We start from the raw sequence: 13,979 nt of genomic DNA on the forward strand, positions 1-13,979 counted from the left end.
AGATGCTAATGCAGGAAAGAGTCACTGCAACAATCTATATTGCTCTACATGCTCCTGTATAATTATGGTATGTAAGTACCTATCAAAGTGAGCCAAAAAGGAAGGTCAGATAGATTACAATTTTTAAAAGCAAGATTTTAAAAGCTAAACCTCGAACTTTTCTCCCTCATAACTCCACTAACTGCAGTGGAATTACACCAAGGATGAGTCTGACTCTGTGTGACTTAACTACAACATATTTTATGCTTATTGTGCACATCCATTTCTTTTTCTGCAAGCCTGCCAGCAACCTGATTTGCAGGTGTGCTCCTCAGACTTTTACTGTTCTACTCTCCTGGAATCAAAATCTGTGAGTAGGAGGGATTTTATTTATCCATAAATCAGAAAGGCACTTTTTGCCATTCCTACTAATAAAAACTGCATCAGCTGAGGTCCATAAAAAGATTCTTTGCCATATTCAGCCAATTTGGATTTAGTTATGCTGTGCAGAGTGAAAAAAAAAAGAGATTAATAAGGCCTACAAAAAGATGCATAAGCAGTGATTCCCATTTCCCCTAACCCAGACCCTACCAGTCTTACACTCTCCTATAATGCTCTTGGACATGAGCAGTAATAACACTGAGTTTTGTTTAGGCTAGAAGAATGTGAACAGGAATTTGCTTAGTGACTGCAGAGTTAGAACCATAAAAAAAAAAACCCACAGAAAACCCAAACCAACACATGTCCAGGTTCAGCTGGTGGGGTACAAGGGAGGAGATCTATTAGGCCTGGACTTAAATTGAAGGCTTTACTTTCTCAGGGGAAGGCTTTGGCATCCTCACCAAACCTCAGACTTCAGCATTAGTGAAACTGCATGCAGCAGAGGAGTGAAAGGAAATGCACTGGCAGCAGAGGGAGCAGCTCTTGAGCGCAAAACCCCTTCATGCCTCCCTCATCCATTCACTGCCTGAAACTGCCTGAATTCGTGGGGGGAAAATACCATTGCCCTACTCCTTGATAAAACCACTGTTAGCTCAATGTTTTCTTCACATATTGAGGAGGGAAACTATCAAAGCAAATCTCTGATGGCTCAGTTTTCACTGAGAGCAGAATTAACTCTGGGGGAACAGTGGTGAACTACAAGGGCTGAGGAAGGAATATCACCAGTTTGCTGGCCCTGCCACTGCTGCCAAGAGCTTCATCACCGAGGCCAGGCACTGCCATAGAGGGACGTGGTCACCCTCCCTTACAGACAATGAGCCAAAAGTAAGATCAGTGACCCTGAGGAAAGGACCCACCACAGAAGCACTTTTGTGTTTTATTCCTCTTCATATTTTTCCTCTTGTTTTCCTACTTTTCCTTCCTTCTTGGTTTAGCAGCTATTTTCTTGCAGAAAGCCCATTCCAACAGCTTTCTCTGGGCAGCCTGCTGTGCTCAGAGCTGAGCTGTTTGTATCAGGTAGGCAAAAGAGGATCAAATTTTCCATTCATATGAATCAGCACAGCATCATGGGCTTCAGGGGAACTCCACTAATTTATACCAGTTGTCCCTCTAATCCTCAGGGGGCCATAATTCAACAATCCAGGCTAACTACATCCCAGTTACAGTCCTTTCTTAGTTATTAACAGTATAAAATGACTATTGCAGAAAGAAAATGCAAAGCAACTCTAAAACTTTCCCATAGCAATAAAATGCATTCCCTTTTTATCTCTTTTCACAAACCCACAACTTCATTCTGCTTCCAAAGAGGTCTTGAGAGAGGACAAGATAGGATTCACCACTGTTACCACTGCAGCTTATTTTCAATGTGTTTAGCATGTGCAGCTTATTTCACATCTATAGCACTTCGTGCCAAAGTGCTATTAATCTCAACAGAAAATTGGATTAGAAAGCTCTGAATCACTCCAGAAGTTAACATAAATTTATCTATATTACAGATGAGGCACAAAAGAGACTTGCAGAAAGAACGGTATTTTCTACTAGATCCTCTAAAGCTGGAATGATATCTCTATTCAATTTCACGAAATCTGTCCATTAGATTAGAACAGAAGTGGAAAAAATCCTGTATTTTGGCTATCATGCTGTATAAATATATGCATCCATCCATATATATGTGTGCATGCACAACATGCACAGACACACAGTTCTGCAAATTTACCTACACTCCCTTGCACATATACACAACATATACAATAAATGCAAATTTTAATATTCATCCTCTACTCACATGTTAACCAAGGTGACTCAGGCTGAGTTATGGGCCAGACACCAGTGCTGCCCCCCTCCTTTCAACAGATTTGAACACAGACTGGTAGAGGACATCTGGGTGCTGATACCTGTTCTTGGCATTAGTGGTCTAGTCCTTTCTTTATGCAGAGGTGTAGTGAACACCATACTGCTCCAAGTGCATTTGGAAGGGCATAGTACAGTGTTCTGCTGTAAAGGCAACAGTGAAGGACAAGCCACCCTCCTTTTGGGCCATAGAAGAAAGGTCAGTGAATATCACGGAGTTAATCAGAAGGCTGTACAGTGCAACTAAGCAATACCATATCAAGTTATTAGAATTATCATAAAAATCACAGCCTGGAAGGGACCTTAAAGCTCATCCAGTTCCAACCCCCTGCCACGGGCAGGGACACCTTCCACTAGAGCAAGTTGCTCCAAGCCCCTGTGTCCAACCTGGCCTTGAACACTGCCAGGGATGGGGCAGCCACAGCTTCTCTGGGCACCCTGTGCCAGTGTCTCATCTCCCTCATAGTGAAGAATTTCTTCCTAAGCTCTCATCTCGATCTCCCCTCTGTCAGGTTAAAGCCATTCCCCCTTGTCCTGTCCCTACAGGCTGTTGTAAAAAGCCCCCCTCCACATTTCTTGTAGCTCCTTTAGGCACTGGAGCTGCTCTGTGGTCTCCCCAGAGCCTTCTCTTCTCCAGACTGAACCAGCCCAGCTCTCTCAGCCTGGCTCCAGAGCAGAGCTGCTCCAGACCTTTAATAATTCTTTTACTCTCTTCTAACATGTCTTTCTTACACTGGGGATCTCAAAGCTGGTTTCAGAGTTCACTCACACCATCTGCAACGTTCAACAGTAATTTCACTTATCATTTTACCTTTTCTTTTTCAGTAAAACAATAAGATTTACCAAGATGATTTCTCTGTGTAGTATCCAAATCTATTTTAATAACTATGCTGAACGTGGGCCACAACATGTGAGAGAGTATTGAAGCCAGTTATCAGATCAACTTCATAGTCAAATCCTGAGTGTAATGAAGTGACATGGATATTGCAACCAGTTCCATTACACTGCAGTGTGCCAATAGTGATAATATACTTTTGAAAACTGCCCAGCCCATTAGAAACCCCTGTCAATCACTGCATACGCATTTTAACATTTCTTTTCATCCAGGTTTTGAACTGTGGGCTTAAAAAAAACCCAAAACAACTACTTTGGTAACCTTTTTAATGGAATAATGCCTGTAAATAGTAACTTTACTAACTCACACTAGTTCTTGTACATCCGCTAGTCCCAGCATAACAACCCTTGAGAATGAGCTAACTGCAATAGTCCACAGAATTCGATTTAGCAGGATAATGGGGACATACTTATCACAGTAACAGTTAGTACAGAATTAACAGAAGGAGTTTCTACAGAGTGGCAGAAATAATAGGAAAGGAAAACAAATTTGGTTTCAGTATTTGAAGTATCACAGAAAATGGCTTGGTGGGCTCTGACTGAGGAAAGCTGGCCATCTCCACATGAGCATATGTAAGCTTGTAATTTAGTAATGTATTTGTGAAGATATGATGAATTATCTATCATCATGGGAGCCATATCATGCACGAACAAATGTAGAATTATTCGGGATAGCTATAAAAAGGAAGACATTTTGCTTCTAATGCTTTCCCTCCATTTTATTGGTAATTATATACGCTGATCTGCAATAACCTACTGGTTCTTGGCCTACCTTCTCTGTGCATTCCCATTCTCACAATAAATTCCTTCCCTACTCCACATGGAGAGTAATTTTACAAAAGTAGAAGGTTAAATGTTTTTTGTTCTGGAAAGTGAGGACCTATTTGACAGTCATATATGTTAATTTACTTGGAAATGAAAAAGGATTTGAGCAAGAATATTTTAGACAATCATCATGACTGATACACATGCCTGTCTCCTTTCCAGCTTTCATTAAGTATTCTTTAAGATGCTGTCCTCTTATGAAGAGGAATATCCCAGGAGAAACAAGCCAAAACCAAATACACTATAAAATGTTGAAAAAGCTCTAAATTTCAGGAAATGGGTACTTTTTCCAAATTTTTCTGACCTCAGGGACATAAGAAGTCTGGCTTGAGAAGAGCAAAGTTGACTGCTCTGAGGATAGTGCTTCTGGACTGCAGTGCAGGAGAGATGGTACCCCCCTAAGCTGAGGAGAGATCCTGATGGCTGCTCCCCCCCATATATGCCCCACATAACAGATCTGTGCATACACAAAGGACTCCAGGTAGCACTGTGTAGGCAGACTACATTAGACAGCTAAAATAACACTCCTGGGTTACTTGTTAAACTGCTGCTACAGCGATGGTGTGAAACAGATGCTTCAGGAGTGCAATTAGACATCTCTTTGGATGACATATATTAAACTCCAGTAACACCTTTCTCTATGCTAACTGCACAAGGAGTCAAAACAATTAGTTTCAGCACTAATTTCAGTACTACTTTCAGTAGCCCATACTGCAAACATCTGAAGCTTATCAGGATAATTCAGCACAGTCCTATACAAAGATGCACCTCTCAGATTTGCGAAATACAAACTCACAAAGCATTTGGTAATTAACCACAAGCAAGTAAATCATGACAAGAGTTATGTCAGAGAATTGGCATACCAAGCAAGTATCCCCTTACCTGAAATCACCATAAAGGACTTTAGGAAAGACCTAACCTCTGTGGTACCTGCCTATTTATATGTTCCTACAATACTTAGTGTGTGATGTTATCTTCCTCCCTGGAAAACTGTCTCACAGACACTTACTTTAGCTTCGGACCATACACACATCATGAGTCCCTGATCCTATAGAGTTGCAGGCATATTCATTAAAACCACTCTAATTTAAGAAAGCTTGTTTCCTTAGGTCTCTCCAGGAGACCTTTCCAAAGGCTGTTGAGAACTTGACTCAAGCTTACATGCATGCTCTGCCCCAGCAGGATCCTGTGTCTGCACTAGCAAGGGGCCCTGGGGAGACAAGTCTCCTAAAAACTAGTCTTTGTAAATATCACCCCCTCATGCACACTTACCAGTTTCCATAAAGAAGGGTTGCGTGCTATAAATTTGTATCTGGTTTCCAGCACTAAGTTTCCCATCTTAACCAGGCCGCAAAAAATGTGTTCATTTTATATTTTAAAAGTACCTCATAATTACCTTCAAATAAACTAAAAGCATTCTATAGATTAAATAGAATCCATTTCTTAAAGTGATTGCTTCTAGGGATAGGTAGTTCAAAGCACAGCAAGGAACCGAATGTTCTTGACACATTATAAAAACCCCCAACCACAACAAACACTACAGAAGCTGATTAAAAATATTACTTGCTGACTCTATGCCTAAGGCTCAGAAGCAACGTAGTTAAGTTCAATATCTTTGAGGCTGAACAGGTACAAAAAGCCACTTCAGTAATATTTAAATTTAGAAAGTAAAACTTGTTAAAAGCTGAGAAGGTAATCAGGGAAGGAGTCTAAATTAAAATGGAAAGAAATAAAAATAGACTCAAGCTACAAACACTGGCAAAGCCTGCAGGTATACATACTGCAAATGGAAAGAACAAGGAAGTGAAGTGTGTCAGTCTGGCTAATAGATGAGATGCCAGAAGTGGCACGAACAGGTAAGATCTTTCGTTCAGAATACCAAAATTGTCTTCTAGTGATGCCCTTTGAAAAGAGCCTGAACTTCAGTTATTCTTATCCACTTGTAAATGGAAAGTCTTAGAAGTCCAAGATGCAGTAACATGGAATTTGAAATGGAAATAACTGAATCTGTAAACACAAATAATTAATTTTCCATGTAGATTAGATGCAGGAAGTACGTGAGAGAAGTCTACCAAAGAAAAGAACAATTAAAGAAGATCAAAATTTCTCTGAAAAGTAAACCTCTTGCATTACAATGCAGGATGCTGGATAAACGCCTCCTCTTTACTACTAAGATAACTTATCACAGGTAAAATATTCTGGGTAAGGCTGAACTGTATCACAAGATAGTGGAGCTGTGACCATGATGAGCAGGGGCATGTGCAACTGTGTGATGCTACTTGGGTAATCAAAGCCTTGAGAACCGCCCTCACCCACAGTAAATCCATGCCAAAGCATGAAAAGAAAACGCACTGAAATACAGTGTATTAAAGTAACAAGGCACCCAGCCTAAGTGTGGTGTGTCCAAGAATTCCTTGGGAACGTAAACCCAACATGATGCAAATGATTATATGTCACTAAGATTTGTCACACTTACAAATAAGCTGAAGAATGATGAACTGGAAGCTAGCTATAGTGTTGGAGGTTTCTCTACATAGCCACAGTCTTCATTTTAACTCCCAAGGAGAGGCTGAAGGTTAATTGCAAAAGCACCTGAGGATTTCATGCAAAGGTCAGTTGTTCAAAGCATTCACTGATAACATGCAATGCAGAATGACTACCATTAGGGCAAAATCTGAGACTGCACAACGCTACTCTTGCTTAACTAAAACTGGAAGAAACCAAGAAGCTTCAAAGTAACAGCCTGAAGTAAGTAAACTAAGGCTGAAGAGCAGATAAAATCCAGCAGAAATGAATGCAAAATCATTCTTTTTATTATTCATAGGCTTTATGAGAAACTTGACTAGCTGCATAAGTTGAGGAAGGCGGCTTGCAATTGTGTACAATCCCAAGGGAATCTCTACATGGGCAAACTAACCCAAAATGCTTTCAGAAAACCAGGGTGCCTAAAGACTGTGGCATTACAGGGACTTCAGTAACCAGACATACTAATGAACCCTGAGGCATTCCTAACAGCACCTCCCCGTGTGGATTCTCTGATGACTGTCTAGGATGAAGTTACACTCCTGCAAGCATACTAATACTGTCACTCATTTTTGATTACCTTTATATTTTTGAGGCTCACTCGTGACTGAAGTTGGCCCACAGGCTCAAAAGTTATGGAGACCAAAAAGTCTTATGTAAAATATGACTACCTAAGATTGTTTCTTTTAGAAACCAAACAGTGCTATTGTGAAAACAGAAAACATGCCATCAGTTTAAGTACTGTATTCTGATCACTTCTTCTCCTAACAGAGTTCAAAGACTCAGTGATTTACAAGGTAAAATAACCTGTACAAGACAAGCGTTTGAAAAACATGTTTTCTCTAGAGGTGAATAAAAAAGAAAGAACATGATAAAAGTACAAATCATTTCTAGTAAGGAGTAAGAAGATCAGGAATTTTCTTCCTTCTCTATAAACAGAATGCTCAAACAAGCTTTCAAAGGAATTGAATGACAATAAATAGAAACCTAAGGTTTGCCTTCAGAAGTCCCTGCTACAAGCTGCATTTATATTTGTATTTATATTTTTTATATATAGTTGAATATATATATTAAATATAAATTTATATTCAAAAATTCATATGTGATTTTAAAACAGGCATAGCATTTCAAAACCTATTTGCCTTATCAAAAAAATCAAACAAGCAGCATATAGAAAGAAGAAAAATCTATTGCTAAAAAGCATAAACCACCTTCTAAATGCCAGAAGGATTCAATTGTCCCATATCTCTCAAAAAGAATTTTGTGTGTTTGTCTGAAGCACCTGGTTCTGGTCAGCTTACGAGGTACACTGTCAAAAGCAAAGACTCACTATTCCTGTAATGTGTCAATGTGCCAAAATGCGGAGACTCTTCATGAGACTCTGAACAAATATATGCTGCCTTACACTTACTACACTTCCCACAGTGGTGACAGGGACTTTTTACGCATTACAGTTTTAAGACAGGACAATTGTTTCAACAAGGGCTGTCATAAACTGCCCCTTCCAGTTGACATTGCTTCCTAAGAAGCAGCAGCACACAGCACGCACACCACACTTCACTTCTCACAGCAAAACTACCTATCACCACCACAGTTTTCTTTAAAGTCCCTGCAGTTCCCTGCTTCATCATTCTGAATACTAAAGCATAGCACTCTTTTAAAATCATCCCAGTGCTGTTTTTATCTAATAATGAGTATCTAGAAGTTGTTATAACTAAGAGGTCAGAATCCTTCTGAAACATTACACTTCCCAGCGCATTTCTTCTGACTGCGAGAGACACAATAACGAGTCTCCCTTTACCACATCAGAAGGCACCAAGGAAAGCTCATACGTTCTGTCCTTAATCACACCCCAATGCAGCACAGTCTGAGCTAGAAGGACAATTAAATAACAGATCTTCCTCACATAGTTGAAAGAAACCATGAGATTTATTTTCAGATTTGAAAAAAGAATGCATACAGGCTGGGTAGAAAAGCTAAGGCTTTTTAGCTCTGCTATCTCCCAATCTGCTTCTTCCCTAACAAACAAGTAGCCTCACACCACAAGCTGACATGTGCCTGGTACCCTGACTGAGATGTAACTGACACCTCCAGTTGGCTCCATCTGGCCACTGCTACGGGAGCAAGCAGGGTACAGTAGCCACCTCCCCTGTTCCAGTGCCATGTCCCGTGTCATAGGCTTGTGCATTCCTGTATGCACATCTGATCTCCTGGTGTCACAGTACTCCTGTGTTGCTACATTGCCTTGTGTTTCATGGCTAAGATGACTCCACAGATGACAGCATTATAAGTTTTAAAAGAGCTAAGAAAGTTGGGGCTGTTCAGCCTGGAGAAGAGAAGCTGCCTGGAAACCTCAGAGCAGCTTCCAGTGTCTGAAGGGGGTTACAAGGATGCTGGAGAGGGGCTCTTCATCAGGGACCATAGCAACAGGACAAGGGGTGATGGGTTCAAACTGAAACACGAGAAGTTCAGGTTAGATATAAGGAAAAAGTTCTTGATGTGAAGGTGGTGAGGTGCTGGCACGGGTTGCCCAGAGAAGCTGTGGCTGCCCCATCTCTGGCAGCGTTCAAGACCAGGTTGGACAGGGCTTGGAGCAACCTGGTCTAGTGGAAGGCATCCGTGCCCATGGCAGCTGGATTGGAACTAGATGATGGTTCTTTCCAACCCAAACTAGTCTGTGATTCTATGGCTGGTTGACATTTGGAGGATGGAATTCAGTAATGAAATTAAGGTAAGGAGACTGAACTTTTTAAGCCATTTAAGCTTTTGCCAATGGTCATCTGCATGGCAGTTCCTTTTATTTCTAAGGTATACAACTATGAAGCACTCTGGGGACCTGTGCTCTCTATGAGGCACTGCCTGCGGTTCTAGTAATGAATTGGTTGTGCAAAGGCTATGAGTGTGTTACAAACTCACACCAAAAAACCACACCTTCACTGCATCCCTCCTCAGCATCTAAGTTAATCTTTTGTTTTTCTTGGAAAAAGGGAACACGCAACAGCTCCACTCTGTTCTGACTTGGACACCAAGTGTAAATCAGGACATAGCACTTAATCAAACTAAGAATAGGTCTTTTTCAACCCTGGGATCTTGTGGACCAGGAGATTTCTTTCTCCTTGAGGTCCTTGAGAGCTGTTTATCAAGAAAGAGCCATAGATGCAAAGTGTCCACAGGCTTCAGACCTCTCATGTGGAAAGCTACATCAAGGAAAAGTGAGTTTGGACTGAAATAAATGTGGATGTTGAGAACCTGAAGATATTTCTTTAGGCTGCTGCACAGAGTCTGACAAGATAGCTAGATAGTGGAGGAGCATAACTTATGTGGAGGTAATACTTCTCAGCAATGTCCTCACATCATAGATTTGATGAAGTTTTGCTTTGTTCAAGGGGAAAACACATTTTCAGCATATTGTTATATGTAATTTGAAACAGGATGTGTGATTTTTTTCAGGCACATACATTCCTCTCATTTCTTGTCAAGTGCTTGTGGCACCATTAGACTACTAGGAGTTACAAGCAAGGAACATTTCTCTCATTTTCTTTTCCTTGGGGAATCTGGCACAATGCAAGTGCAATCACCAAAACATAAGCATCAGTTATGATATGGATCCCATTTTGCCTACAACAGCCTCTCTGAAAAGCTACCATAATTTCTGTGACAAGGAGCGCTCTTTGTGAAGAACTGATTTTACTCTCTAGCTTCCTATTATCACAGAAAGCAGTTTTATGCCATCCTGCCAATATTCATAGTTTCCATTATCTTGTTTTTTTTCCCATGTGGGATAGAAATGTAAATATTGAAATATTACCTCTATTTTGTGGAAACAAAACCAATGAAGAGCACTGATGGCCTTCAAGGAGCAGGCAGGAAACTACATTAAAAAATTGGAATTCAAGCTTCTTTCCTAAACAATTAAAATAGACTGTTTTCTCTCCAGAATATTAATAAAAATAGGAAGCTTTAGATATTCACAACACATGGGGCTATATCAGTCTATTACAGATTTCTAACGTGTAACTCACGCATCATTTTTCAGAGGGGAATTTAAATTAAACTGAAATAAGACTGTTGTACTTACTGTAGCTAATTCATCAAATTTGCCAAAGAGCTCATTCAGCAGCTTCACCAGCTCTTGGGCAGTACACTGTGATGCCAAACTAGTGAACCCCACAATGTCTGCAAACAGAATGCTGTAAGGAAAGAAAAGACACAGAGGTATCAGTATAGAAGATGTCTTCGCATTCTCGTTATCCTCTTTCATAGCACGACCCAAAGCACTAACTCAAGCAAGCCCTGAAACATTACCAATAAAGTGCTAGTTGGAACAAAAATGGCAAAGATTCAGACAAAAGGGCATCAGCCTGGTGCTGTCAGCTGTTGTAGAGAACCCTGGAATACTTTCAATGCCTATATATCTATCCTATATATCTATCCAGTGTAGATATGGCAAAGCACCTCGTTCATGAGGTTTCCGCATGATCACTCCAGGAGCAGAAAGAAAACTGTTTCTCCTCTTTACAGCTGGGATCTTCTCAGCAAGATTGGTTTCAAAGACAGTTTTTGCACTGGTAGAGTCCCACAGCCAAACTGATAAACCTTGCATGAGGAACTGAAAGATAGGAGTCAGTAACTCGGGTACTGTAGCTCTGTGATGTGATCTTACTGCTCCCTGTGAGGAGCTAGCATCCACAGTGTCAGGCCAGGCTTCTCTCTATCACACTGTGTGGCTCAGGTAAGTGTCCAGCTTCCATCAATTTTAGCAAGGTTTTGATGTCCAACGGTTTAATCTGCTTTAACAATTCCTACCCATCTGTGATGACAAAGGGAGATAGCTGAAAGTGATAGAATAAAAATTCTTGTGCAGATAGTACGGAGCCCTGATCCTTTTAATTATTTAGATTCTTTCATCTGTTGGCAGAGGCCCAGAGCCCACCGCAGGAATTTGATGCATTTATCTCCAACACCCAGACTATAAATGTCAAACAAGTCTTTATTTATGCAAATGCTAATAAACAGTCCCAGGCTACACGGACTGGGTATTCTTGACATAGTGTAAAACTTAGCTTGTAAACTGTAAGTTAAATTAAGCATTACATACTCTTCTTCCCCTCAACAAATATTCACTCTATAGATAAAAATCAGATGCTAGAAAAGCAGGACTAACAAGTCTACTGTTTCCCATTCACCATAAGCTACAGAAAAGAGCAAATATAACTCCTGACTCATCCCCTGTTTCTATAATTTCATTTAACCCAGTTGCTAAAATCCCATGTCCACCAGAGCAGGTTAGGTAATGTATCCCAGCACAAAACCAACTCATCCAAAGTTCAATGTGGCTTTAATCTACACACAAAGCCTCTGTGTTGTCATGCTAACCCTTGGGACAGTCTCCCCACTCTCCTCTCCTCTGAGCATGCTTTATGAGAATGTTGCTCAAAATGGCCTGAGTTCAGGGAAAAAATTGGGCTTCCACTCCTGTGCTGTTTAAACACAACAAAAAGGCTTCTTATAGTAAAACATTCAGCATTTAGTTAATTTTACTGATGTGTGTCTCTGCTATCATGAATGTGAACCAACCACATGATGGGGAAGGTAAAAGGCATTAAGAGAGTGCAATAATGCCAACAAAGTGCTCTGCATATTTGCCCATGGAGATCTACTTATTCCCTGAATTCTGCACTGGCATCCTTGCTGTTTGACAGCCCCAGGCTGTTCAATCTGGAAATTCATCAGTTAATATCAAATCATCCTCCTAAATTCCTCGAAGATTTTCCAATGTACTTAAATGTACAGCAAGGTCTTTCATACAGCTTGCTTTATGACCCATTTACTTTATGACCTAAATTCACATCAGAATTCATACAGTTGGAGAAGATACAGAGGAAAAACCAACAACTACAATTGTTGCTATTCAACATGTCATGTAGTTTCCAAGTTTTAATTAGATCCTGTTAGTATAGAGGGGAAATGTAGATGCTGCTTTATAACAACAGCTCCTGCTATCCTCGCTGCCATTTTACGTCTCATCCTTTGTACATTCTACATTTTGATTGGTTTTATTTTTCTACTTCCATTTTAAATATGGCATTCCACTTTTTTCCTGTCTAACCGCATTTACAGTAACAGTAATAGTTCCCACAGCACCAACAAAATCAGCATTTAGAGTGGGGGGTTAGGCCTTTAAGGTAATAACAATGTTCTCTCTTTACCAAGGTCTTCAGCAATGAAGCACACACACATACACACAAACCAGAAATGCCCAGTGCTTGTGGACACTATATAACAATGTCTTGATGACTAACAAAGCAACCATTACACTGCTGACATATAGACTTACATAAAAACTCTCAATTATTTAAGCACAGAACACAGAAAATACATTAATGCATAATCATTCAGTTAAACTGAAAGTTATTTTACATCCAACTACCTTAATAGGTCAGTGTGGGATCCTTGTGAATCTTTTAAACTCTTGAAACATGCTTATTAGATTCAAATCACTGGTAGTTATACAAAAAAGTGAAGTCTGTAAATGTACCCACAATACATAACTGAGCATATAATTGCAATAGGTAGGTATTTTAGGTAAAACATGTAATTATTATGAGCTGAGACACAGTTGTTCAGTTATGCCTGGGAACTATTTCATACTGCAGTTACCTGTATCTATTTTAAAGCCAATAAAATCAGTTAGGTAATGTGATTGCTGTTACACTTTCTTGGCACAAGAGGTTCTTTACAAATTTGTAACTCTTTTAACACAATACTCTTCAAATGTGCAAAGTATAACCATGCCTGGACATGGCACAGATTGGGGCAATGCTGTGAGTACAAGCCCTGCCTTTTTTCTTTAGAGGAATTCTGCTCTGTTCTACACCCATGAAATGTTACAACCACAGCAGCTGCTGCATTTCTGTTGAGAGCAGGCTGAAATTCAAGTGAGCAAACATGATTTTTCAGCAGGGACGGCAGGAAACAGCCAGTGGATGAACAGGGGCTTTGGAGACCCAAAGTGCAAGCGGCACAGCTAGCCTGCTGCTTCCACAGGCTGTTGTCATTCAGGGGTGGCAGTCCTGAGAAGGGTGAGCCCTTCTCACACAGCTCTGATATTCTAAACATAGCACTGAAATCATTAGTTGGTTCATTTTATCGTAGCTGGTGTGCTGACCAATACTCTCAGCTTCTTCACCTGTCTGTGCCCATGTGTTTCGTCTTCCCTTACTACTTGGACTACAAGTACTGTGGGGCAGCTCCAACATTTACTCTTTGCTGTACAATGTCTCAAAGACATTAGTGCAGCATCTTGGCCTGTGACACCGGGTTTTGACTACGGAGTCAAATCACCCATCTCATGCAAGAAGCTTTTTCTCCTCTGTTACATCTTGCTCAGGTTTTTGGAACGTAAAGGACACAGAAGGCCTTTATCAGGACATAGCAAAATTTGCCACAGAGAGTGAGAACAGAAA

At 40.4% G+C, this 13,979-nt stretch overlaps 1 protein-coding gene across 1 annotated transcript in view; it reads right to left on the reverse strand.

Moving 5' to 3' along the window:
- Nucleotides 1-13,979, reverse strand: part of ADCY1 (adenylate cyclase 1) — a 149,393-nt gene that overhangs the window by 65,607 nt on the left and 69,807 nt on the right. The window contains exon 4 of the mRNA XM_030497610.1: nucleotides 10,592-10,703. Within this exon, the coding sequence (XP_030353470.1) occupies nucleotides 10,592-10,703 (112 nt within the window). The remainder of the gene's footprint in view (nucleotides 1-10,591; nucleotides 10,704-13,979) is intronic.

This window comes from Strigops habroptila, chromosome 1 (genome assembly GCF_004027225.2).
Source record: "Strigops habroptila isolate Jane chromosome 1, bStrHab1.2.pri, whole genome shotgun sequence".
NCBI lineage: Eukaryota > Metazoa > Chordata > Aves > Psittaciformes > Psittacidae > Strigops > Strigops habroptila.